Source organism: Lagopus leucura, unplaced genomic scaffold (genome assembly GCF_019238085.1).
Source record: "Lagopus leucura isolate 7727_CA_CO unplaced genomic scaffold, USGS_WTPT01 Super-Scaffold_73, whole genome shotgun sequence".
In the NCBI taxonomy this organism is placed as follows: domain Eukaryota; kingdom Metazoa; phylum Chordata; class Aves; order Galliformes; family Phasianidae; genus Lagopus; species Lagopus leucura.
Genome location: NW_024962252.1, coordinates 23,806,611 through 23,833,806, shown reverse-complemented (window position 1 = coordinate 23,833,806; position 27,196 = coordinate 23,806,611). Strand labels below are relative to the sequence as shown.

General features: G+C 34.8%; 1 protein-coding gene across 1 annotated transcript in view; it reads right to left on the bottom strand.

Moving 5' to 3' along the window:
• Positions 1–3,316: 3,316 nt before the first annotated feature.
• MYO6 (myosin VI) overlaps positions 3,317–27,196 on the bottom strand; it is a 99,184-nt gene continuing 75,304 nt past the window's right edge. The window contains exons 25-35 of the mRNA XM_042881120.1: positions 25,415–25,565; positions 24,466–24,674; positions 24,021–24,099; positions 20,368–20,528; positions 17,595–17,624; positions 17,121–17,159; positions 13,581–13,684; positions 11,931–12,062; positions 9,852–9,878; positions 7,844–8,062; positions 3,317–6,191 (exon numbers count right to left, since the gene is read on the bottom strand). Coding sequence (XP_042737054.1) covers positions 5,992–6,191; positions 7,844–8,062; positions 9,852–9,878; positions 11,931–12,062; positions 13,581–13,684; positions 17,121–17,159; positions 17,595–17,624; positions 20,368–20,528; positions 24,021–24,099; positions 24,466–24,674; positions 25,415–25,565 — 1,351 coding nt within the window. The 3' untranslated portion in view covers positions 3,317–5,991. The remainder of the gene's footprint in view (positions 6,192–7,843; positions 8,063–9,851; positions 9,879–11,930; positions 12,063–13,580; positions 13,685–17,120; positions 17,160–17,594; positions 17,625–20,367; positions 20,529–24,020; positions 24,100–24,465; positions 24,675–25,414; positions 25,566–27,196) is intronic.

Here is a 27,196-nt window from a genome sequence, read left to right as displayed (position 1 = left end):
TGAATCCTGGGCCCTTTAGCTATGGCTTCTTTTGCAGCACAAAAAAATGCTCCAAGCACTGAAAAAATGCTCACAAGTATGCTCTTCAAATTACGATGATATAGTCAGTATTTGTTATTCACACAGAAACACAGCACTGTCACATCAGGGAGGAAAAAATCATAATTCTTCTCAATGATTTAGTATGTAAAATAGCTTCAGGTGTAGGATCAACTTAATTCTCTTTAGAAGGAACTAGAGATGATCTCAAAAGATTTGAGTTCTTTGCTTTGAACAGTAGTTAAATTATGTATTTTGAAATTCAAGATGCTTCTAAATGTCTTATGAGAATTTCTTCTACAGGTATTCAGAATAAGGAGGTCTGCATTATTCAAGACTGGAGTTCAGGTGGACAATGCATAACAAAAAATCTGAGGATTCCTAAAGATGCATCACTTTCTCTTTAACATCAGTACACATTAAACACATCGTGTCATTACAGAAAAACAGCTCGACCTTATTGCTCAACTGTGTGACCATGTCTAAAACTTGACTGGTAAGAAGTAACCTGTGATAAGGTGCATGCATTAAGCATACAGTATGTATATATCTTAATGCTATTTGTAAGAGCCTAGTGCTAGCAACAGCTTTTGCTCAGAAATGACATTTTTTGCAATACTGTATCATTACAATCAGCCTGGAAGAACAGACAAAACTTTAAAGCAGACCTACACTATTTTATTAACCTTTCTTGCACACACTAAAGCAAAGCAAGTGGCAAACGTGGAAATAAGAGCTGTCACTATTAACGTTCTTACCTCTTACCAAAGGCTACATTAAAAGCATTCGGGAACATTTTCATCCTCTCTCTGTAACACACAGACCAGAAATCACACAGAAGTTGTAGTTATTTTTAAGAGCTTCCCTGAGTTTAAGATTCTTATGTCTCTGTCACTTAAAGAATAATGTATACATATACACTTCACTAGTTAATTCCTGGTGATGGAATCCCATCACAACTGAGGTTGACAGGGACCTTTGGTTCACCCGGCCCAATCCCCACACAAGCAGGGACACCCAGAGTAGGGTGCCCAGGGCCACGTCCAGTCGGCTTCCAAATTGCTCAGGCCAACTGTCTAATCCTAGGACTTCAAACTTTCTGAATAGGTGAAGTGCTTGTAGTTTTCTTCATCCTTTAAGAGCATGTGATTCACATTCCCAGCTACCTAGGGAATAAGTTACAGTCACGCACAAACACATTTTAAACTCAGTACATACCAATCGTATCGAGAGGTTACTCTTAGTTTCTCTAGAAGAAATCATGGCAGACGATGAGAGGCCATTAATTATTGAATAGGCTTAACAATTCATGCTCTATGAATCCATAATCCTGACTCAAACAGGAGCATTACTTTACCTTGAACACCTTTTTCTTGAGTATATGCAAATATACGTGCCCTGCCAGTGTTGTATTACATTCAGGCACTGTTTGGCACCTGGCACAAATCTGAAGTTGTATTTACAGCTCAAAGTGAGCTTCTAAAAAGTTCATGGCTATAGTGGATGACAGCTCCTCATTCAGATGTGAAACCTGCATGTATTCAGGACAGTAGCTGATTTCTGTTGTAAATCTTTCTAGCTTTCAGTACCACACAGTTACCACAACAAAGAATGAATTTTACCTTCTTATACGCCCTTGACAGTGTTTATAAATCCCAAATAACTGCACAAACAGGTCTCCTTGCAAAACCAACAGAACTGATGATTATGTACAAATGAAAGCAATGCACCAAGGAAACAATTCTAGGATTCTACAGCTGAAATTGTATTTCTACTTCCTCTGTTTCACTAGGAAATACTTTAAAACAAAACAAACCACTAAAATGCCGTTTTACACAGTACCTTCAGTATAAAGCTCACTTTAAAAATACTTCTTACGTTGCATGGGACATCACCCATGCCAGCAGTGTTAGCTTTTTACAATTGCTCACATAAGTTAAGATGCATTAAGAATGCTGAAGCATTCTTTCCTTTTTTTTTTTCATTACAAATGTATTTTTGTATGTGTTTAGCATATCTCTCCCCATACCCATTATCATTAGCTTAAAAAATAAGTAATTTTAAGTTGTGTACTTTAATAATCATTATTCATGTATGTATTTATCACTCTTAACTATTAATTACCAAATATATTTGCTGGATGTAAGCCTTTTGTATTTCAATAAATTATAATAAAACCATCTCCTTGAAAATTTTGCTGGGATTGAACTGGTATTTAATCTCACACTAAGGTGCATCACATCATTTTAAATGTGATGTTAAATTGTACTTTAACTGTAGTTCCAACCATAGCATAAAGATATTGACACAAAGTTATGCCTAAAAACGTTCAAAGCCTGAATTACTACAACTGTATTGAACTGAAAAATAATACTCTGATTTGGCCCTTGAAAGAGGCAAGTTTGAAGCCTTTCCTTCTTTTTTCTTCAACTCCAAAACTCTTGCAGCATATAAACTCAGCACATCCTAAATAGTTCCACTAGTCGCTGTTAAGAAAATGAAGCAGATGCAAATGGTAAATACCATAGAAAACAATATTTGCACTGATTACAATAAAGCTCTTGTGGTAAAGCAACAAAGGTTTGAAAAACAATTGCAATACAAGGATACAGGATTTAGCACAGAAGTCTTTCCATCTTTCTCAGATCATAATTTACCCTTACTTACTCCACTTAAATTTTTTAAAATAAGAGACATGCAAGTGAGGTTTCAACGTGGAATGTATTTTATTTTTTAGATTTTCAGTACAGTATTAGGAGGTCATTTAAATACTTTAAAAATATTTTTTGGGGGAAAAAAAAAAACAACAGGAAAAAAAAAACAAAAAAAAACCAAACAAGGGCTTCAGTGACAAAAAGAAAACCAATCTCAACAGTGGGTAATAGGCAAGTATGTAATGACCTTATGATCCTTGAGTAGCACTCTCTAGACTGGTACTTAGTCAGGAATGTAGCCCAGTGATTCTCTTCCTCTCCTTATTTTCTGTAGCGTTTCATGAAGTCCTCAACTATAATGGGCAGCTGCACTGACAGGGATGAGGAAATGTTTATATAAATGAGACACACAGAACCTCATTTTCCTTCAAAAACAACTTTTTTTTCTATTCCCTAGAGCTGTAGATCAGAAGGGCATTAGATAACAGCACAATCCCTAAGACCAGAGACTGGTGCCAAACCATCCAACAGTATCACAATCTGACACAGTAGATGAGACAACAGAGAAAAGCTGGAGAAATAGAATATATGAAATATATGAAATATGAATATTTCTCATTTGAAAAAAAAAAAAAAAAAAAGAACAACAACAAGAAAACTTTGTTGCACAAAAAGATTGACAAAAACTAAAATTGTGTTGTTTTGATACAGAATGAACAGAGGTGTGCTACTGCGCAAACTAGAATACCCTGATTTATGGAATGTATCTTCTCGAGCACACTGCTCAACCAATGCAGAGATGGGGAACGTCTAAACTGAAAACATCCAGCCACCAGTTCCTCTTCCACTATTTTATAGTCCAATACCTAATATTTGTTTATTGTATAACTAACACAAATTCCCATACACTCAAGTCAGGAAAATAAAGTTTCCTTCCAATACCAGTCTGTAGGCAACTTGCTGTCAAGAAACAGCCTCAGTCAAGGAGATACTGGCATAATAAAAGGAACAGACTGGAAAAATTAAGTTAACAATTTTATTTAGAGTTCCCCACAGTTATGTTTACAGATACGTATATATATATACACACATATATACTTAAGCTTTTAAGTATATATATGTGTATGCACACACACACACACTTTAAGTACTGAGGTTCCTTGCTTAGTGTTCAGTCTTGTTAAGATCTGCTCTATATATATAATCTGAGCCTGAACGGGAATTTAAATCCGGACAGAAATAAACGTAAGACAGGGCTTCTCAGCCCTATCAATTCACTGATTTTCTTTTCCTTGTGTCAAATATAACGTCAAAGCTTTTGCAGTTTTAAGTTTTTGGAGACTGGAAGTTCTGAAACCTCCATTCCAATTCAATAATGCTTCATAAGAAGTGCCTTGAAAGTCATGTAACATTGTATAGATCTGCACACAACTTGCTAGTCAATTCGCCTATCATCTTCCAGCCAAAAATTACTGCTTCAGCTTAGAGGGCATTTTCAGTAAAACGAAAACACATTTGCCAGTTTGTAATCACGTGATCAAAAAGCAGAATGATTATGCAATGGAAGTTAAAATTCCCTGATGTGGCCAATTCATACAGAGATAATGTATTCCTCAAATACCGTCACATGTATTACAGTAAGGAGTGCGTTTGTAATAATAATTAGACATAGGCAGGCAAGCATAATTTACGATCAGTGAGGACACACGCATCACGAGCTTTCTCTGTCTGTGCTACAAAAATGTATCTCTTGGAAGTCATTAATGACTTTTATCTATTTATGTAATTATACACTAAAGTTTATAAACATTTTTCAAAAGGTTTCAAACACAGTAAACTGAAAGGAAATTATTTTGTACTGTGATCAAGCTGTCAATTTGTAGAGCAAGATTTCATTTTTGTATCAGGTTGAATAAGTAATGGGACAACAAGTTATTTATATTTCCAATTCTTAACAGTGAAATAATATATAGCTACGCCTACTTTGTTGAAATAATGGCCAGCCTGGTGAAATAATCACATCAGTAGACGGGATCCATCTTGAAACTGAATGAAATTAGTAATTCCTATCCACCGAATCTCTCACTGCTTAATTAAGCAACTGTTACAAACTAGGACACTGACAAAGGAGATCAAGATAAAGATCAGTGTCTGAATGACTGCAATAGTCTAGTATACTAAAAATTGTAGCTAATTCGTCAGCATGTAGATAACGCATTATGTTACTGGCCAAACTTTTACAATATCTAGCCAAAGGTACAGACTTTGTGCATCTCATTACAATTAAAATAAACAGGTCTCAGTGTTCGGTTAAGTTACATTACCATCCAGAAACTGACCAGATTTCCCTTATGCTATCCTTATCTGCCTCCAGATACAAGTCTTGGACAGTTTTGCACGCTATATTTAAATTACACTACATGGATAAGTTAGTTGTCCAAGAATGGACATATTTTCTGAACAGAAATTTGGTCCAAAAAATGAGATTTGTATTTAAAGGAAAAAAAAAAAAAACAAAAAACAGAAATATGTGGTATAAGGTGTAATAAGCAGTACATTCTTTGTGTACAACATTACTCAATATTGACACACATGAATTCTCAGAATGCACAGAAAAAAATAGAGAATAACAGTAAGAAACAAAACAAAGAATACAGTAGGAATAGTAACAGAACAGTAACAGAAACAGTAGGAAGTTATGAGTCTCAAGTATAGAAGGATTTCCCATCACTTTCAGAAAAAGTTAATAAAAACAGACACTAACCACTTTTCAAATCAGGACATAAAATATCTCAGATTATATAAAAGTACACTCCAACTTCTTCAGAACAGAAGTCAAAGCTAAGGCCCCACAATTCCAGTTATGAGATACAGCATATACTCTTTACTAGTCCACCACTTAAATCCCACTATTTAGTATTTTGAAGAGGGAATTTTATAAAACAATGGTTGCAATGCTGTTCTTTGTACTATGTACCCAACTACTGATAGATCATTTAAAGGTGTTAAGTGTTGTAACAGAAACTGCTAAGAAAAATACAGTGTATAAACATAATGCTACAACCTACACTGACTGAAAATTCTTCAGGGTCCTCATACCTAGTATAGCTGACTACACAAATTAAACATAATAGAGTACAAATTAACAAACCACATGATTAATAAAATCTGTTCACTTTATATTAAACATCTCTAATATGATTAACGAACATTACGTCCTCTGTTGCACAGAGGAGCTCTTCCCTTTGTATCATGGGCAAGGGTTCTCATCATGAATGCTACTGTGCAAAATGAACATTTATTTCAACAGGTTCTGCAGCATAGCTGTAGCATACGTAGGACGAGCTTGTCTGCTTTCAATTGCATTTTGCAGGTACTGAATACCTCCACAGCGCTCCCAAATTTCCTCAAACTGTCTCGGCAAAATTTCAGCACCTCGCTTTCGAGTTAAGCCAGTCTCTTCAAGATTAAGCTCACACATATCCATATCATCCTTACCTGAAAACGTAGAGGAAGAAAGAAAAATCTTTAGAAATTTTTTACATCATTCCAAGGTCGCATTAGCAAAATTCATATCTTCATTAATTAGATTCCCTCTGTCAAGCTCTGGTTTGTTAATAGACTTCATAGCTTATAAGGGAACCAGTCTTCAGACAGATTTCTACTCACAGGACAGAAAAGCAATATCAGAATAAACTACTTTCAGATGCTGAAACTGACAAAATTGTGATTAAAAAAAAAAACAAGCAAAGAGGAACAAAAGCAAGATGCCGAGAAAGATCAGCATCTCAATATACTCTCCTGAAATCCACTACAGGATGAATTTGTTTTGCACATACACACGGTTTTGCAGTCAACTGTTGTTATAGTTTTGTTTTTAAACAAAGTAAAGTGACTTGGAACTTAAGACTTGATCGAATTGCCTGTACCCTTAATCTGTCAGCCTCCCATGCTAAACAAACTGGAAGTACAGATGGTACTGCCCACATGGAATCCAATGAAGTGATGAGTGCAGTTCACCAGCTGTATTTTGATCTTATTTTTCATAGGTGATCCATTGAATGTGGTATTCATGACAGCACTGCTACTTTTAGATAATGGCTTTGAAACTGAACAGACAAAAGCTGGTATAATTATAATTATATTAAAAATAATTAGTAGAAAACCAAGGAAGTTTGGTTGCTACTAAAGCATCACTTTGTAAAACTAAACAAATGGATTATGGCCTTCTCATCAGTTCTGAAGTCAAAGACAAGAACTCAAAACACTGAACTGTAAACCAACATTTTTTGCCCTTTGTATTATCCACCAGAAAAAGAAGATGCAAGAAAGCCAACAGTATCACAGGCTGCATTAAAAAAGCGTAACTGGAAACTTCAAGGAGGTGATTCTCCCTTGCTTCTATGCTCTTATAAGGCTCCACCTTGAGTACTGCATCCAGCACTGGGGCCCCACTATAAGAAAGACATGGACCTTCTAGAGCAGGTCCAGATGAAAGCTGTGAGGATGACCAGAGGGCTGAAGCACTTCTCCTATGAAGATAGGATGATACTTTGGGTTGGTTCAGCCAGGAGAAGGCCGTGGGGAAACCTATAGCAGCCTTCCAGTACCTAAAGGGACCTACAGGAAAGGTGGAGAGAGACTCTTTGTCAGGGAATATAGCAATAGGACAAGGGTTAATGGATTTAAACCAGAGGAGGGTAGATTTTGATCAGATAAAAGGAAAAATATGTTCACTATGAGGGCACTGGAATAGGTTGCTTAAGAGAAGCCATGGATGCCCCATCCCTAGAGGAGATGAAGGCCAGGTTGGATGAAGCCCTAAGAACTGGATGGTCTTTAAGGTCACTTCCAACAGTTCTACAATTAACCATCCATTGCCACATCTAGCTTTTGTTTCACATATTTAAGATTAAAATCCGAATCTTTCATAGCAGGCAACATAAACATTGTAAAAGCACCAGCTACCACCTAAATAATATTCCATGACATTTGGCCACCATCAACAGAAGTCACAGATCTTCAAATTCTGCCCAGACATGAACTGCTGATGAGGTTGCAACTAGGAAAACTTTCATGATCTGACTTTTTTTCTAAAATAAGTTGACAGCTCTGAACCTTCCCAACTGAACTCTGCTTTTGATACCAACCAGCTACAAGGAGAATGGGTGCCTTGTCAGGATGAAGTTCCATCTGTCGAGCAATCCACGGCCCATCAAAATGTGCATACCACCAACCCTTCTTCTTGTTTTGGGGATCTTTATATTGGTCCATGGGACGGATGAAGGGAATGCGGAAGTAACGCTGTTGTCTATTTATTTCAATCTCCTGCTGCCTCATTGGTAGCTGAGCTGTTGGGTTCTGTTGAGCTATTACACAAAACAAAAGCAAAAAATAAGCAAGAATAATCAAACAAACATTAATGACTTGCTAAATTAGTTAGCAAAACAAAACAAAACAAAAACGGGAAAGTCTCTCCGAATACAAGTCTCATCAAACCTAAAGCCTTGCCATCTCATATAACGTGCATTCTTCCAACTACTCTGACTACAGCACTAGTGAAGAAAGGTTCACTTTAACTATTATACCTACATGTAAAACAATTGATCTGTGGCCTCAGGTAATTTTAGACAAAAGTAAATAAAATACCATATTCTGCTTTAAATTAGTATTGAAAGTATAAATTTCTATGTAAAATTTCTTACCAACGAGAAACATAAATCAGTAGCTGCTCCAGATCAGTCTATTTCTTTGTTAAATAAGGTCACTGTGCAAAACAGCATTTTCAGTTACAAGAACACAAAGCACCACTCAAAGACTTTTGACAAACAAGGGTGCATAACACTGTTAGAAATCACTAATTTGTTAATAGAATTTGATAAATAACCACTTATTATGCTAAATATTCCTCAAAAACAACTGCCTAGACTGCTGCATACTGAACTCCAGATGCTTTCTTTTTCAAAGGAACTGGTTATATCTGTCCATTAAAGTCAACTGACTGAACTTCTCCAGGGAATAGGTTCTCAATAAACATTTGTCATGTGTGTTTTTGGAGTCACACACACTTATATTTCAGACTCAGGAGAAAAACTTTCTTTTGAACAAAAGCAAATACTCTACATTAATGTACCAATGGATCAACCTTTTTAATGTTATGTATACAATATAAATCGGTTTTAAATAGTAGATGCTTTTATAAATAAGATTATTTCCTTCAATAACTGCTCCTGCAAAACGTTATTCATTCAACGTTAAGTACAGGACTGACAAGACTACAAGTGTACCTCAAAATTAATTATATTACTTTTGCTTGAATCTGAGTATTTCTAAATGCGAAGAGTGGAATTTTGAACAGAAATGTATTATACAAACTATGTCCCCAATTTTTTTGCCCATGCCTACATAAACAAGAGTACAAAAATATATTTAATAGAATAATGCTATATTTATATATTAAAACTGAAAAAGCACGTGTTTTATATGGGGATAGAGGCTATAGTACATAGCAAACTGCCTGAACATCTAACAATATCATTTGAACATCATACTAAAGATCAGTGCTTTAGTATTGTCAAACACTTTTTGTAACGTAACAGTAGTTGCTAAGACTTATTTCTAACCCTTTGCATACTTAAATTCAAGAGGAAATCTAGAAGCTGGAAATGCTAAACAGCCAGTAAAGACTAACTTTCAGCACTATGGAAAGTAGTTCTTTACTCAAACAAAACCACCACCTGACAGTTAGTGTGCAAGGAAAACAGCTGTTATAATTAATTTGATTCCAGAGTTTTGCTACCAAAAAAAAAAAAAAAAAAAATGCAGACAGTAAAAAATGCTATTTAAAAAAAAATTCACTTCTTTTGGAAAAAAAAATTGTTATCTCCTCAAGTAGCGTACATCACTCTCCCTTCTTATCATAGTTGAAATGGGAAAGGATCTCATAAAATAAACAGCAAAGTACATTAGTAAGTTATTACAATACCACATAATAACCAACAGTTGAATATAATTGCAAAATAGTTAAATAGCATTTTACTTGAACAGTTAAATTCCACGCAGATGTGTAGCAAAACACTGGATTAAACAATGTTAGTACAGAGCTCTTGAGTGTTCCTAATCTTTAAAGTTAGCTTACGTAACCACCTCCCCACTTACTTGAGTTGTTCAAAAATGGTGCAAAATCTGTAAACAAATATTACATGTTGAACAAAATGCCGCAGTGCTGACCTTTTTAAGTTACAGTTTCATTGCCTTATTTTTCACCAATGATGATATTAGATAAACAGAAATTCTAACTAAAAAGGTATACATTGAGCTATTTCTATTTATTTTCTGCTTACTGACATAAATAACGTCTCCTTTGTTCAAGTTTCATAGATACCTAATTGCTTCTAGTTTCATCAAGATTTAATTTAGAAATTGATTACTTTGCCATATTGTATGAATACATCAATGTAGACTGCAACAAATGCCCTCAGAATTAACACAGTACTTGCAATTTTTCGTATTTCTGTTACAAAAAATAAAAAAATAAAAATTAAAAAAAAATAAAAAAAAATTAATTCCCAGACTTCTGGGATGAGATGTGATGAGAATATAAATATCCCAAACTTTATTTGCGGAAGTCCTAAGATTTTCTGCTCTTTAAAATTTCCCATTAACAACATAACAGAAGAATACTTACTACCCATTCTGTTCCAAACAAATTTCCCGAGTTGAAATTCAAAGCAACTTGCAACCTCATATACGTACTGGAAATGCCTTTTCATAATGTTTTATTCATTAGCTTTCATAAGCACTTACAGCAGTATTACTACAAGAACCCAGCCTTTGATATGGTCTTTTCCAGAAGTTCAGATCTCCCCTCTTCTCTCTCCAGGGAATCAAAGTTCTCTGAAAAGCCCAGACTCTCAGGAAATACTCAAGTAATGCCTAACTTACAAAATGAATCAAAAGAAAGGAAATATTATTGTATAATGACTGAACTGGGAATAAAGAGTGTACCTGGGATCTACATTCCCCATGTTCCAAGACCAAGCTCTGTACCAGGGCTAATGAGACTCAAAAAACATCATCTCCTCATCTGCTATTTCCTCTTCTACTCCCACTGAAGCCAAGATCAAAGGACGGGAAGAAAGACCTGGCTGAATTATTCTATCAATTTGTTGTATTTCTGTCCATTTCTTAGGTTCCTATTATAACAGAGGATTGTTGGAAAAACAAAACCAAATCACTACTACCCAATTTAAATCACTCCAGAAACTGGACACCTAATTTCCAGATTTGGCAGTTACACACATGTTAAATGCTACACATTCTCACCGAATTTAAAAACCAGTCACTGACTTTCATTAGCACTTTGCTTTGGCAAATAAGCACCTATCTATGAAAAAAGGAAAACAACAGTGTAATATAAAAGCAGAAGCCATGCAATATTTGTCAACCTATAATCAAAAAATGCAGTATTTATAGAATTCATGAAAGGAAAATGTAATTTTAAATATGTAAGGTTTAGAACAACTTAGATGAGGAAATAATTTGCTCCTTCTAAAAATTTCCCTAAGTGCCTATTCACATCTTAAGAAATGATAAAAGCATGAGAAACCACCACGGTGTTTTGTTTTGTCTGGATCCTAAATGTAATAGTACCATTACATAGAACAAGATTCCTTTCTATCTTGTTTTATTTTTTCCTAGCCCCAGTAAACTACCCAGACTATTGGACTACTTATGACACACAGGACAGTGTTTAGAATCTCTAATCTACCCTTAAAGATAGTTCAGAATTATACCTAACAGTACTCTCACTGAAAACAGTATTTTATCTACAAAGGTCAGAATTAGTGAAAACAATCTTCAAAACAAAGTCTCAAAAATCTCAAAATGCAAACTGGAGCTTCATAAATGGAAAATCTACCTTTAGTCTTGCACAGCACAGCAATGAATGTTTCACAAAAATGCCAGTAAATGCACTACCAAATCAAGAATTGTCTTTGATTTTTAACAAATGCGAGTTGTTATTGAGTACATATGTATTTTCATTTTCAGAAAGTATTCCATCTTCTGCAAAGTATTTGCCAGTTTCAAACTTTTCAAAATATTCACCCTAATTCAATATGAAAATACTCCTGGAAAACATCTCCTTCAACATAACAAAAGAAAATTATCCTAGAAACATTTCCTCTGGAATGCTTTCTCAAAAATTATTATAAACACAAAATTATCTCTTCTCACCATAGTCTGTGACTGATTTGGGAGCACGCTGTTCTGTTTCTGCATTGCGTTTCTTGTTCTTGGATTTCCAAGCATGATATACCTTTAGCCTTCTGTGAAACTCTTCTCTGCAAGCCGCCAGTAGTTCAATATCTGTTTCAGAAGCAAGAAAGGAAGAGAGGAGTAAGAAAAAAATCAGAGAAATGATTTATGAAATGCTTTTCTGTATTGATTGGTACCTCAATTTTTAGATCCGGCTATAGCATTACGGTATTATAATAGCAAGAAACTGAAATTTGGTGAGCTCTAACTATAAACATGGCTAAAAGCTACACTTTCCACAACTAAGGATAATTTCTTAAAATACTTTCTTGGAGAGCTTTTAATTAATGATATGGTATTAAACATATATACCTTGTTCTTTACAGGAACAGGGACCTAATCTTATGGCCTAGAAAGTCCCTTGCAGTGCTACGTATCCTTTTGTCTTTAGAGATATGGCAGTGCTCAAAGTAGCTGTTTTACTGTGAGATTTGTAGCAGTGAAATGCTGCTGTTGTGATTTTTCATTTACTGAATTTGCCTGTTAACATTAGTGCAAAAAAGCAGTAGAGAGGCAAAAAAAAAAAAAAAAAAAAAAAAAAAAAATTTTTGAAATTCATTTCTGAAATTGAAAAAAATATCTTTTTAGATTAGATGTAGAAGTCTCTTCTGCTTTGACACCTGAATTCTTTGCCTACTTTATTAATGATATTTTAATTTTATTGAATTTCATTATACTAAAGACCGAACGATCACAAGAGTTCTTCATTAGTCATCTAAGAGGATCTGGACTGCATTCATTAAAGATAAATATACACTAGCACCACGTTACTTTACTTTACAGGTTACATTACTGAACCTGCTATTCAGTTGAAACACATTATTGCAATTCTGCATATGTTAAATACAGAGACACAAAATTTGGAGCTAACTTTGCGAGTTCAAATACAAATATAGAGGATGGATTTCTTTCTACATCCAGGGATTAATTCTCAGTCATCTTAAATCTCAGAAATTAACCAACACTTCCTATCAGAAGTAAGAAAAACTTTAAAATTTAATAAAGAAATAGCTCATATCTGTTTCTATCTTCATAAAATCGGAGAAAAGGTAATTAATGTTACAATCACGGGCTTCACAAATTGTTGCACCTTTTCAAAAACAAAGAATAATTTGAACATTCAGGGCAAAAAGTATTTTAAACAGTGCTTTATACATTTTTTTTGCTAAAAGTATTTTAAACTGTGCTTTATACATTCTTTTTGCTAACAGAAAGAAAACATAAAAAAGTTGTTAGAACCCACAAATTCTAGATAAAGCCTAGTAAATATTCCCTTTTCTGAATTACATAAAAGAGAAATTATAAGAAAATATGACAGATTTTATGGCCCAAACAGCTTAATATACTAAACATAAAATCAGTAAAAAGGGTAACAAAGCAATTTATGTTTCCACAGTATAGAGAGCAGCAAGCCAAATCTCTTTACAGAAACAAAATATTTTGAAATTAACTTGACATTAATTCAAACCTACATACCTTCATGACCAAGTTTTTATCTTTATTATTGGATGTAACACCTTTCATACAACTACAATCTGACTTCTTTTTCTCTCAAATGAAAAAACCTACCACAAGATGTGTTGATGGTATCACGAAGCTCTGCATATTTCCATTTACTCAGATCATGCTTCTTAGCACCAGCAGCAGCTTTTGTAGCTTGAACTGCAGGACCTCTACAATAATGAAAAAAATAAGTTAAAAAACAAGCAAGTATGTTTAAGTATAAATGTATTATTTAAGGGACAGGTAAGTATAGAATAGGAATTGCTACAACAGTAGGAACAGATCCTATGAGCAACACTGCTGCATTCTTGCAGTAGCAGGACTGATTCAGAAGGAAATTAAGAAAGTACTTTCATGATGCTTGAAGTATTAAGAAAAAGGAGGAAGCATTTTTTATGTACAAAATCTTTCTGTAAGAATAATCTGGTCAGCTGCCCAGAAATCAAGAGAAATGGCCATAATATCTAGTGTTTATGCATAAGAAGACACATTCTATGCATCTGTATGTATGTACATCCTCGCTCATGTTCCTTGGTACTAGGTCAAGATGCAGAACACAGACACACATTAGCCATATGCATTTTCAGTTCCATTATAAAAACAGACAAGGAAGGAAAAATTCCTTATCTACTTTCTGAAGTAGACAAGAAGGCATAAAAGGCATTTGTGCTGCTGTTTAAGACTTGAAGTATAAACCTTTGTTCAAAAACCAGAAAAATATTCCATGCTTCTGACAGAAGTTTAATTTGAGAAATCAATTTAATTCTATACTTATTTTATTGCAACTATCCACGAACAGCAATAGCTAGACTGCAGAGGGAGAAAAAAAACAACATTATTTGCAGAGACATTGAAGAATAAAAACCCCTCTTTGAAGAAACGCTGACCAGTATTAAAAGGCCCAACCAGAAACTGTGTTTCAAAGGCAAACGGTATCTGTCATGTCAGTACTGCACAAGGAAGTCAACAGCATGTGAGAAACCATTACTAAAATTTCCAACTTCTTAGCAGTATGAATAAACCGTCCATTGAACGAACAAACGTTACATGCATAGAAAAATAAACCTGAAATAGGCCATACCATTTTATCTTAAAAATGAGATAGGTAAGGAGCAGAACGACACTCCTGTAGGAACAGCCCTGTGGATTATAACAATACAAACCAAGATGGAAACACTACAGCTCTCAGTGAAGATCAGAACACTTGTGTCTGCTGTTGAATTCCTTGGTGTTTAACGTGATTTTACCAACCTCTACCAATGCCCATGAATAATAATATTAGGCAATTCCCTTTCAGGCTCTGAGAATACTCATTCAGAACACATTATTAAATCTTTAATGGAGCAGCAAAACCCCTGTTGCAACATTTTAAGTTACAAGTTTACAAGAAACAGTGGAAGCTACATCTCTTTAGTAAAATTCTGTTGGTGACACAGTATCTTTGTGGAGCTATTTTATTATTATAGCATTTACAAACCAATGAATATTATTTCAAGTTTATTTCTCTGTAAAATCTAAAGGCCTCTCATGAGAAACCACATTGGTCATGTGCTATATATTTATGCTGTATTTTTCCTTTTTAGTGAAGAGGATATAAATATATTGTCTATGGAAGTTTTCTCTGTATAGATACAGCAGTTCTGAAAAATAAATTGCATTTAAGTTTTATAGAATAAAACATCTGTTTAGCCATATGTTCTTCTTAATAGCAACTGAACCATCTCTTGAAACGTAATTAAAACTACAGAATCTTCGTGTTCATTGCAGCATCAGTTTCATTATGCCTGCTCACACTATTAATCTGAGTTAACATGCAGCTCCCAGTTTACACAAGAAGTTTGACTGACTACCTCGTCTTTTTATCAGTACAGAGATAAGGGGCAATAACACTTCCTCATTCTCAGCACCATTCATGATTAATATAAAAAAAATCATTAAGCAGACAATTCCTTTCAAAAATATGTTTTTTAATATTTTGTTATGGCCAGTAGGCCAAAACATTAAAGCATTGCTACTAAATGCCATTTCCGCTACCTGGCGTCTAACCTTGATGAACAAAGGATTTGACAAATCCTGAGGATTTTCCTTTTTTAGCAACACTACCCACCACTCTAAGTGTTTGCAACACAATTTAGAGCAGCAGAATGAGGCCATAAGATCTCTGGTTAAAGCAGCAATCTTTAAGAATGCTAATCCAATTGAGTGGCTTAGCTTCCCCATTACAGTACTACCCTGCACTCTGCAGATCAGTGTGGTTTTCTGCATGACTTTACATGTAACAGTCTGTCAGTAAGAGGAAAATCATGCTTGACAGTCACTCTTCACCGCTCAATCTGACATTACGTATTATAAACAGCATTTGTAGATTTCATCATAGAATCTCAAGTCAAAAGTTTTGAGTACATGAATAGAAAAAAAAAAACAAAAACAGAAAAACACCATTAACCCAAATAAACATGCAGAAAGCACTGCAATTTTAATTCAACCATAACACAATGCCTCTGATCTGGTCAAAGTTTTGAGATTGTTTTGCATATTAAGGTTTGGCCATCATCACTGGAACTGCGTCCATACATGCAATACAATCTCTCCCTCTAAATTTGTAGTCTAACTATTAACTGCAGCACTGTTTACACCCATTCATAAAAGAACACCACAAGAAATTAATTTAGATGACAGCTGCTTTCACAGTTATCAACATTATGGCTACACATTGTGTAAACCACTAGTCATAGTGGTTGGCGACCCTGCGCATGGCAGAAGGGTTGAAACTAGATGATCATTATGGTCCTTTTCAGCCCAGGCCATTCTATGATTCTATGCCTAGTCAATCTTATCTTCAGACTATGCATACACAGCATTCTGCTTTGGTTTACAACTCCAAATATTTTTATTTCTGATGTAAGACATCAGACAAGTAATGTCAGAAGATATTGTTTTTATCCCCACAATCCATCAAACACTTAATTGCCCTCTAATACAGAGGTCATTAAAACCATTCTAACACTTGCAACTGTTAGACTGTTGCAGTACAATTGTATTTAAATCTAAACCTACATCCTTCCCTTACTCCTGCATTGTACATAAACCCTTGTACTATCATCCAAGAAATCTCAGAAGATTTTGTTTACATGTCTTAGGAGAGTTTTAATATACTTTCAACAACACAATTTTCTCATCTGGTTTTATTTGAATTAAAATATAGGTGGAATATTTTCAATTAAATTAAGTTATATTAACTTTAAGTAATTTAATTTAACAATTTGCAGAAATTCTTCTTTTGAAGATGCAGAGCCTAGTATTTTATTATTATCATAAGAGCAGTGATAAGAGATCTGAATGAACCTTTCAAAATTATACAAAATACAAGGGTACTGAAACTTTTTTATAATTGTTATTTATATAATCAAGTAAATTAGCATCTAAAAATTTCTGAAAGATCAGGATTGTTAATAAAAAAGGTGTTGATAAAGGAAACTTATCTGAAACAACTTGTTTACTTATCTGCGTAACACCTAAAAACATATTCATTATTTTTTAACACATTTCACATATGATTTCATTCCATTAGATGATTTATTCATTCAATATTTTCTTCTCACCTACCTAGACAACATTTCTGACATTTCTTTGGCCATTTGTTCCCTATAAAAAAATTGACATATAAGCATAAACCAAATATATTAAAATAAAAAAGCCTTATTAACTGTGATAGTCTTTGCCAACCAAGCCAAAGTTGATTCAAACACAGAAAATAAACAGTAATTTATTTTATAATATCCATTCTAATGCATAACACACACATGATTCTTTGTTAAGAGCAAATTAATCACATAAGGCTGTGAAAAAATGGCTGTATGTGGAAAAAAATTACAGTAATTATGATCTTTAAATAGATGTTAGGTTGTTAACATGTTTATTAGACAATTAGGGGATATGTTGATTTAAAGTTTACAGATGCATTCTAATGAAGATTATTACAAGGTATTAGTAAACAGGAAGACTAGATCAATTTCCTTTGAATTAATTACTGTTACTTTTGTTCTATTAAAGTATTCAAATGGAGAAAAAGTGCCATACGCAGTCATTTGCAGCTTTGTTCCATTGGCTCTGCAAACAGAAGATACTTTTGTTAGCCTTAGTTATCTTTCTAAGAATCTGAAGCAGGAAGAGGTGGGCCATGGTAGTCCCTCCCATAATTTATCATCTTTTCTTCTTTTTTTCTTTAGCATTGTTTTATGCTTTATTGTTTTATTTAAAAAAAAAAATTACGAGACATACTACTTATTCATTTCATGTCTGGATAAACACATTACAAGAAATAACAACAATCCTTATTTAGCCGGAAAGACGACAGTTTCTTCATGCAAGCTGTGAAAAGCACTGCACCTACCTGCCATGGTGAAGATGCCCTCCCACACTTACACAAGTGATAGCGTTAGATATGCTACAAATCAACAATTATTTGGATTGTTGGGACAATTCACACAGAATAGATATATTCACATGATCTTCTGTGAAGCAAACTTTTTTTGGTGCTTTGTGTTATGCGTGTTTCACTAAGTGACATAACTCAAAATGCACTGCACAGATGAAATCAGGTCCCTAATTGATTTTTATCCAAATGCCAAACACTTAACGTAAGCTTCATTAATGTGCAGCAAACCCCTTGTAGACATATTTGCAAACTGTGGATGAATAATAAAAATGGGTGGAGCTAGGAGAAGTCCAGCACACTCAGTAAAGAATAAAAAGCTGAGTCTGCTGTCCTAACAAACAACACTTCTTTGAGAGGAATCAGCCAGTATATTTCTAAAAGAAACTACTAATACTTTTGAACCTGTAAATATCTATGAAATAAAGTATTGAGAAGAAAAAAAGAAGGCAGGCAGAGACTACCCATTTTCAACCATGCCAACACATAAGTGTCACAGGTCCTTTAAAAAATGAGGAAAGTGCAGATGTACCTTCCAACTTGTACACAGATGTCACCTTCCTCTTATTAATTTTACACTATCAGGAGCACAACACTGAAGGAAATAATCCTTTCCTCATGCCAATGCGTAAGGCTGGAATGACTATTTTAATTTTATTTTTTACTTAAAAAATAGTGCGAAGCCACTGCAGAGCCTGTACACTGCATGAGTTCAGTATGCAGTAATACACTCTGCACCTCACTCTCCTGAGATTTAAAAGGAGAAGGAAACGCACACACATAAAAGTCACCATGACTTCAATGTATCCTGTAGTACGTCTCTAATCCAGAAGATGCCTGAACACAAGCCTCTTAGACTCCAGTAAAATGTTAAGTGATATCAGTTAAAATAAGTCCTGAGGATTTAAGTTTAAATGATTAAATTGTACGTTTGACTCAAACCAATGAAGAGATTTGATTTCAGAAAGGCATGCCCACACAGATAAAAAGAAAATTCACACGGGTAGAAAAGTGTCTAGTACTTTTTTTTTTTTTTAATAGATTTATATCTAATCTTGTTCAAGAAAGGATTTACACTGCTAAGTTAATTTGCTCAGACCATTCTGTACTTTCTCATCATTTCAAAGTCTCAGACAACTACACAGTAGAGAGAAAGCAGCAGTTTCAGGTATCAATATGATTAGTCTACCAGCCATTCCTGGATTTCACAAGACAAATGGCTAGCACCACCTGTAAGCAGCAGGAAATACTGTGGCAGATAAGGCTTCACTGACCTCAAAAAATTACTAAATTCTCTGAGCCCTTCTTAACCAATCCCTCCCTTCTTCCACCTTTGAGAGAAATTTGCCAAGTTGTAACACTGTATGATTTCAGGTTTACTTTCACGGGCAAAGCATGAAAATATCCAGAATGCTGTCTGTGAATCATTTAATCTGGATATTCAATTGAGCTTATTAAAGTCATGTCTGAGACAATATGATAGCAGCTGTAAAAAATCTGAGGACAAAACCACAGTAATTTGAGCCAAGGTGTCTACAAATTAACATCATACAGGACAAAAATCCCTATCTAGGTATGACACATAGGCATACAACTATTAAAAGTACACATCTAAATGAAATTTGATTAGCACAGAGAACAAATCTAGGAGCCTGAAATTTCTTACACAACTTTCTTTCAACTACAACAAACCAACAAAGGTGGTCACATCACTAAGCGAGTGACATGATCACGTTGGTAGGTTCTACATACAATTTGACCAATCAGTATCATTTTTATTGAGTCTTTGCACCAAATTCTCACATACATTTGCTGGCTACAAAGCTTCTTCAGAAGGCAAGAGATATCTTGCTTTGCAGGCAGTGTGGATTTGTACATATGGATTCCTATGACACACCCAAAAATTCAAACAGAAGACATTTAATTTTCAAATCCACCCTAATTACATATATGCAATCTGCTTTAAGAAAAAAACAACCAACCAAAAAAAACACTTACCAGACAAGACACAGAAATAATTATTATTTCTGCCTTCAAAGAGGGCTTCTTGTTAAAATAAATTATAAAAAAAAAAAAATGAAGCAAAATGAAACACACAGATTCATAATATACTATTGGAACTAAATGTACTAAAAAGAGTACGTTATTACTACTTACCACTGAAGAAATTCCATTCCCTCCTTTAAATGGCTCATAAAAATCATAACTTAAAATGGTTGCCATTCTTGCCAAAAGTCAAGAAATAAGAGAAAACTGCATTTCTATTCAGAAACACCTACTAAATTACTGATATAGCAGTAAGCAAAACAGAGAAGCTCTTTAACTAGTACAAAAATACATAAAATAAGCAAGAGCTTAGTATTCTCCAAAGGATGAGGCCAGTGAGAAGAAAAGAAATTTAAGTACTGAATTCCATACCTGCACAATCCTACATCAAGCTTTGTCTCTTCAGTGCTGAGTTCTGCCCCAGTTTGGGCAATTCTCATTGCAAGTTCACGATCACGACGTTCCTGTTCAAGAATTGCCTGGTGCTGGGTTTCCTCTTCTCGTTCTCTAGCTAGCTGAGCCTCAATTTCAGCCTGTATTATGAAAACATATAAAAACATCCATTGAATCTCATCAAATCAAAACACTACATAAGCAAATGAATAGCAAAAATACACCTAGCATATTCACAGCTTTAATAGATACTAAATTTAGTGAATTAATGGTGTTAACAGTATTGGTATTTTTGCTTGACTCAAGAAAAACAACAGCTACAGACTGCTATCCAGATTCTCATAAAATTTGTCAAATCATTAATGTATTATCTATTCAGATTGAAGTGCCAAAAAAACATTCTTTATTTAGAAAAACATTACAGCCTTAAAAAAATATATTTTATTACAAAATATACTTAAAATTTGCCTATAATCATTAAAACTCTTATGATACAGAGCCCCATATTTATTCTTCACATCACTAATACCATAATCCCTTGATATCCTGCACTTAACACTGTAAGACATTGCAACAGGTACTGCTTTGCACATAGGTCTGGGAAAGACCTATTTTGAAAAGAGATGAACACTGGAATCCTCTGTGGACTTGGTCTGGGTTTGAATTTAAATGAACTGCCAAATTTCTACTTACTGAGGTGGAAAAATAATTCAAATATAACACCTCTGCAGAACAAAGCTGCAATTCCAGCTTACCATCTTTATTTAACAAAGGGTCTTGCACACATAATAAGAAAATGTGACCATTCAATTCCAAGTTCTAAACGTCATCTATGCCAACTGTTAGTTGTGCCCTCGTTGGTGTACGTTAGTTTTGCCTTTCTTGGCATAAAGTCAACACGGGACACAAAGTCACTTCCCCCTCAGCATCACAAATTTGCACCAGAAAAGGAGTACAGCAACACCAGTAACTTTTCGCTATGAAAAAACATTATCTGATAGTAACTACCACAAGAAGGAAAGATAACGAATAATTAACTATGTAGAAGAAAGAAATGCCCTACTGGATAGTATGTCTGCTTAATATCCAAATGCAACATTAAGTGTAAATTATATTCTGTAAATATCCACAACTCAAAAACAGAAACACAAATAAAGACTGTGATCAAAGTGCTGGCAGACCAGACTTTTAAACTTTCTGCCAGGAGTCCAGTTTGCTTCCTGAGTGGACACATCCTTTATGTTTCAAGACTAGCTAAACAGCAGCTTATTCCCTTTTTACATTTAACTTCTAAAAGCCAGATTTGCTTGCCTAGTATTCCAGTACTGGTGACAGACACAGCCACACAGCAAAGACCCATTTTTCATCTGTTAGGCTGTAGTGCTGGTGGTAGTTCTAGACACATGCTCATCAGGAATGATGGTGAGGACGCAGAAATGTGGCAAGGGTATGCAGAAACCAGGAGGATAAGCAGCACTTGGCTAACTCCAAGTGTAACAAAATAAAGAAAAGGAGAAAAATTCTGTTTCTGATTAATCACAGACAGGACTTAAACGTGGCTGTATTCACCAGCAACCACTGCCCTGTGCTTGTTGCAGTAGCCACAAAAGGAAAGCTTTCTTTCTGAAACTCCCCCCTGCTCAGGTTGCCAGTGGAATCTTTAAGGAAAACAAGGAGATCAGGGTTCTGACACAACTCAGAATGAGAGTTCATGATATCAAGAATAAGTCAGAAGAGTCAGGAATTAAGGCAGATGGAGAAGGAGCGGGATTTGAACTGCACACATCTTACACAAAAGTAGCTGAAAGGCTACTTGTAGCCTCTCACTACTATCAGTATTATGAAAATGTTTACAGGTAAGCTGACACTGAACACAGCCTCAGTCCACCAGTGACTTCTAGTTTAAAAATAAAAAATAAAAAAATTACTTGGCACGCAACATCTGCAAAAATTCGTAACTCTAAACTGCAGTTCTGTAGTGTTATGTATTTTTAACTTAAAAGGAAAATAATTTTTAAAGTCATTTAAAAACAAGTACACCTCCAGTCCAGCATAGCTGAACTTGCATGTAGACTAGAACCAGGTGTTTTTTCTCAGGATGTTCTAATCATGATTTTCTCTTATGTTTACTATCAAAGCAAATGACTAGATAGTGAAAGCTTTAACTGCTTACAGAATTTCCCTCATAAAGATAAAATGATAAGAACTATTAGGACAAGTTTTTTAACATGCTATTAAGTCCAAATTCCTGGTTTTTGCTGTTATATTATCATGCAAGAATTCTGTGCAGTTTTGGGCAGTACCTTTGAGTGCTATAAAGTAAATAATCCCAGTCATTTCTATGCATAACATTTTCTTTGATTTTCATTTTCTTAGCAGTTTTCACTGATTTGGGCAGACATCTTGTCTTACTCCAGAACAGCAACCAGAATATGTTACTAGTTTCAACTCTAGAATACTTAGAGCTGGCCTAACATATATGGTAAATGTTCACCTTTCTTCTCTTTTCCTCTACCACAAGCACATTGCAGCTAAGGCCTAGCTAAAAGGTTATTTCTCTACAATAAGCACATGCTTCCTCTCTTGAAATGTCCGCACTAGAAACTGAGCAGTATTAAGCTGCTTGAAGGCTTTCAATTAAAAAAAAAAAAAGATCCATATTCTTTAAGGAATTATGATGATTACTCATATCCCAAGTCACAAGAATGTAGCATATGATGTACCACAATCAATAGCTGAATGCATATCAATACACAATACTACTGTGAACAGAAAACATATGAGTAACAAATGATAAACAAAATGAATTCAATTTTAGCAACAACCACCCAAAAGAGAGACCAAAGAGTGACCTAAATGGTAAGGTTAAAGAACACTGCTAACACCTCTTCTTCCTGAACTCAACACCTTCCCCTGATTGCCATGACCTTTCAAAGATAATCAAAAGTAGCTTTGAAGTGACATTGGTCTGCTCCTTCAGCACTCACAGGCACATCCTATCAGGTCTTTTGGACATAACCGAGTCCAGCTTAAATGTTCCCTAATCTGAATTTTATTTACTTGCTGCAGGTTTTTGAAGAAGATTCAGGGACCTAGAACTCCTGAAGACTAGTCTTATAAGTAAAAGCTCCTTTTTTTATTATTTTTTTAAGCTTTATTTTACTCTCTTCATTATTACAATTGTAAGATGCCAAACAAACTTTTCTAACCTCTCATTGTGCTCTCTATTCCCATTCAACCATGTCAGCACACACTATCAAAAGAATTTTAGTAATAGTAAACTTTTAAATATTATCCTTCTGACCCTCTCTTATGTCTCAGAGAAAATATACGCGCTTAATACAAACATTTCCCAAGCAGAAGCTTCTTTACGGGTCTCATTCACATACACATTCTTTCTTATCTGAAAACTGAATTTAGATTATGTATTTTTCCTCTTGTAGCTATAATTCCATTATTGCACTACTTGTAGACAGATTATATTCGGTGTATAAAATGCAATACTGCTGTATAATTTTGAGACCTATTTATAAAGTAATGCCATTAGACTCAGAGGAAATTGTATGCTGTGAAAAAGATTTAAAAACAAAAGAAACAAAAACTAATCAACAAAACCACAGATAAAACATTACCTGAATACGCTTTTCTTCCTCTTCCCTCTTTTTCCTTTCTTCCTCTTCCTGTTTTCTCTTTGCCTCAATCTCAGATTTCCTATTAGGAAAGAGGAAGAGGAAATAAAAATTTTTAGTAAGTTACTAAAAAAATGCAAGCAAACAAGTAGTATCAAAGCATCCCCCATAAATTTAAATGACAATCCAAAGACTGTACAGTTATGACAAGACCTGTATTTAAGTCAAGGACTTTTGCAAGTCCATCTGTATTACTGCTGCATCATAAAATCTTTTAAATACTTTATTCTGACTACACTTAACTTAAAAAATTGCTGGGAGAGGAAATACTTTAACAATGACTAGCACACTACACACACAATTCAAGCAACTCTCTTTAAGTAATAATAAAAATAACCTGAGCTTTTCCTATTCTTATTCTAAAAGCAGCAACTTATTCAGTACTCACAGACGCCTTTCTTCTTCTTCCTTCCTTCTCCTTTGCTCTTCCTCTTCACGTCTCTTTCTTTCTTTTTCCATTTCCTCCTGGATGCGTCGTAACCTCTCTGCTTCTTCCTCTTGCTGTTTTTTCTTTTGCAGTGCACTCAGAAGCTGCTCTGAGCTTCTAACTAAAGCATCATATTCTTTCATTATTTGTTCCCTAGTCATCATTGTGGTCTGCAAAACGATAACAACAAGAGGCAATAATATTCCTTTGCATTTGTAATTCACTTTTAAAAAAAAAGTGTATTTTAATATTACATTTGAGAAATGTACATGTGTAACTCAAAACTTTTCTATACAACCATTCCCCCTTGTCTTATCACAATCCACCCTCGTAAACAGCCGTTCCCCCTCTTGTTCATACGCTCCCTTCAAGTACTGGAAGGCCACAATGAGGTCTCCCCAGAGCCTTCTCTTCTCCAAGCTAAACAAGCCCAGTTCCCTCAACCCTCCTCCATAGGAGAGGTGCTCCAACCCTCTGATCATTTTGTCTGTGAGTTTTGCTGGTAAGAGAATATAGAAGCAAATTCAACAAACTAAATTCCATTTACAACCAAGTCTGAAAGAACTCGTAACTGAAATATAAACCTCCTGATTCTGCGATGTTTTTAGGTTTCCCTCCTGATTAATAATAAAAGCAATACGTAAATTACTAACAACACCCATCTCACAAGATTAACATAAATTCATACTTTAAATTTTCCAATGGCGATTTTGAAACACAGATAACAGTGATAAAATCCACAATTACTTCAGTAACATTCATAAATAATTTAAACAGGATTTACTAGTTTTTACTGTCCCTGAAAAAAAAATATTTCTACATTTAAATGTCTTTCCTGTAAAAAATTGAATACTTTGACCTTTTAAATTAAGTTCTCAGAAGATTTCTATTTTCCTGATAAATATCATACCTTAATTTTGGTCATTGAAGCATCAATTGAATACTCCAGCTCCTTGATCTGCTTGCTTGTCTCTGCCTTCCCCTCTTTCAGAGCACTTACTACTTCATTAAACTTATCAAGTCTCTTTTTCAGCGTACGGACCTTTATCAGACCATCAATGCTGTGAAAGTAAGGCAGCTTATTTGAGATGTTTTCACAAGTCTGTATTTCTAAAACTACCACTACCATTCAACATTACAGAGGTAAACAGGAAGACAAGTTATGCTTTCAGATAGAGCACACCACCTTGAAATGCAAACATTATCAACATGAACTAACTGAACAGCAAAGGAGCCTTTTACTAACTATCACCATTAATTCCAATTATCAGTGACCAGGTCTGTAAGCATATGGGAAAATTGATTTTTTTTTATTGCAAGAATCAGTGGTTGGGTTTTTTGTTTTTGTTTGTTTATTTGTTCCATTGTTGGGTTTCTTCTTTGTTTTTCTTTTTCTTTTTCTTTTTTTTTTTTTTTTTTTTTTCAAATAAGAAACCATTAGAATCATCACCACTTGAAAATTTTCAGTAGAGTTAAAAAATGTGAGTTGTGCCATTTACAGAGCTATAGGGATTAGTCAAGATAAAAACAGGACCGGATCTGGTCAGGGAATCCAGGATATTTTGCAGCTTTTTAAAGAAGCAATACTAAAGACACTAGATACAAGTTACAACTCTGCAGACACAGTCTTCTTAGAAGTCACTGAAATCAGAAATGCCAAGGACCAAAATGAAACATAATTTTCAAAGGATGTAGAAAAAATATTTTATAGGAAATCCACTAATAAAGAACAGAGAGCCAGATCTCTATCAAAGAGAAAAAGGTGTCAGCAATGCTTAATGACTACTTTTTTTTTTTCCCCCATCAATACTCCATGCAATCAGATTACAGCTAATGAAATTATTTGATTTAAAGAAGAGGCAGAATAGAACACAATTATTATGATAAACGTATATATGTTTATGGATATATATATATATACCTATACCTATGGATATATATATATTCCCTATAAAGGAAGGTATTTATGAGTAAAGGGCAAAAATTCATGAGTTTAAATTGCAGTTAGAGAGACTTAACTAAGTACTCCCAGTAATTACACTTCCATGAAAGGATTTTATGAACAGAACCAAACAAATATCTCTTACGAAATCCTCAGATTTACAGAATCATACAGCCATAATATGGCTTGAGTTGGAAGGGTCCTCTAAACACCATCTAGTTCCAACCCCCTGTAATACACAATGACAGCACCCACCAGGTCAGGCTGCCCAGGGCCACATCCAACCTGGCCTTGAGTGCCTCCAGAGATGGGGCACCCATCTGCTTCTCTGGGCAGCTGTGACAGGGCCTCATTACAAAAAAAATGAAGTCTTTCTTATTCCTGATTTTGGCTATGAAGTCACTTAGGCTATTCATCCTTGACAAAGACAGGTAGAACAGAGCATCTCTCAGAGTCTTCCCTCATACTTGGCGTCATTCGAGGGCTTCAGATACAGTTAGTCATGTATAGTACACCTCTGTACTTGTTTCAGTTGGGACACTGTTAATTTTCTTCATAGTGTCTGGTACGATGCTGTGCTTTGGTATAGGGAAAAAAGCAATGTTGGTAACACACCAGTGTGTTAATTGTTGCTGAGCAGTGCTGAACAAAGCCAAGGTCACTTCAGTTTTTCAGCTTTTGGTAATGTCCTGCTAGTGCGGGGAACTTGGAGGCATAAAGAGCTGAGAGGGGACAGAACCAGGACAGTTG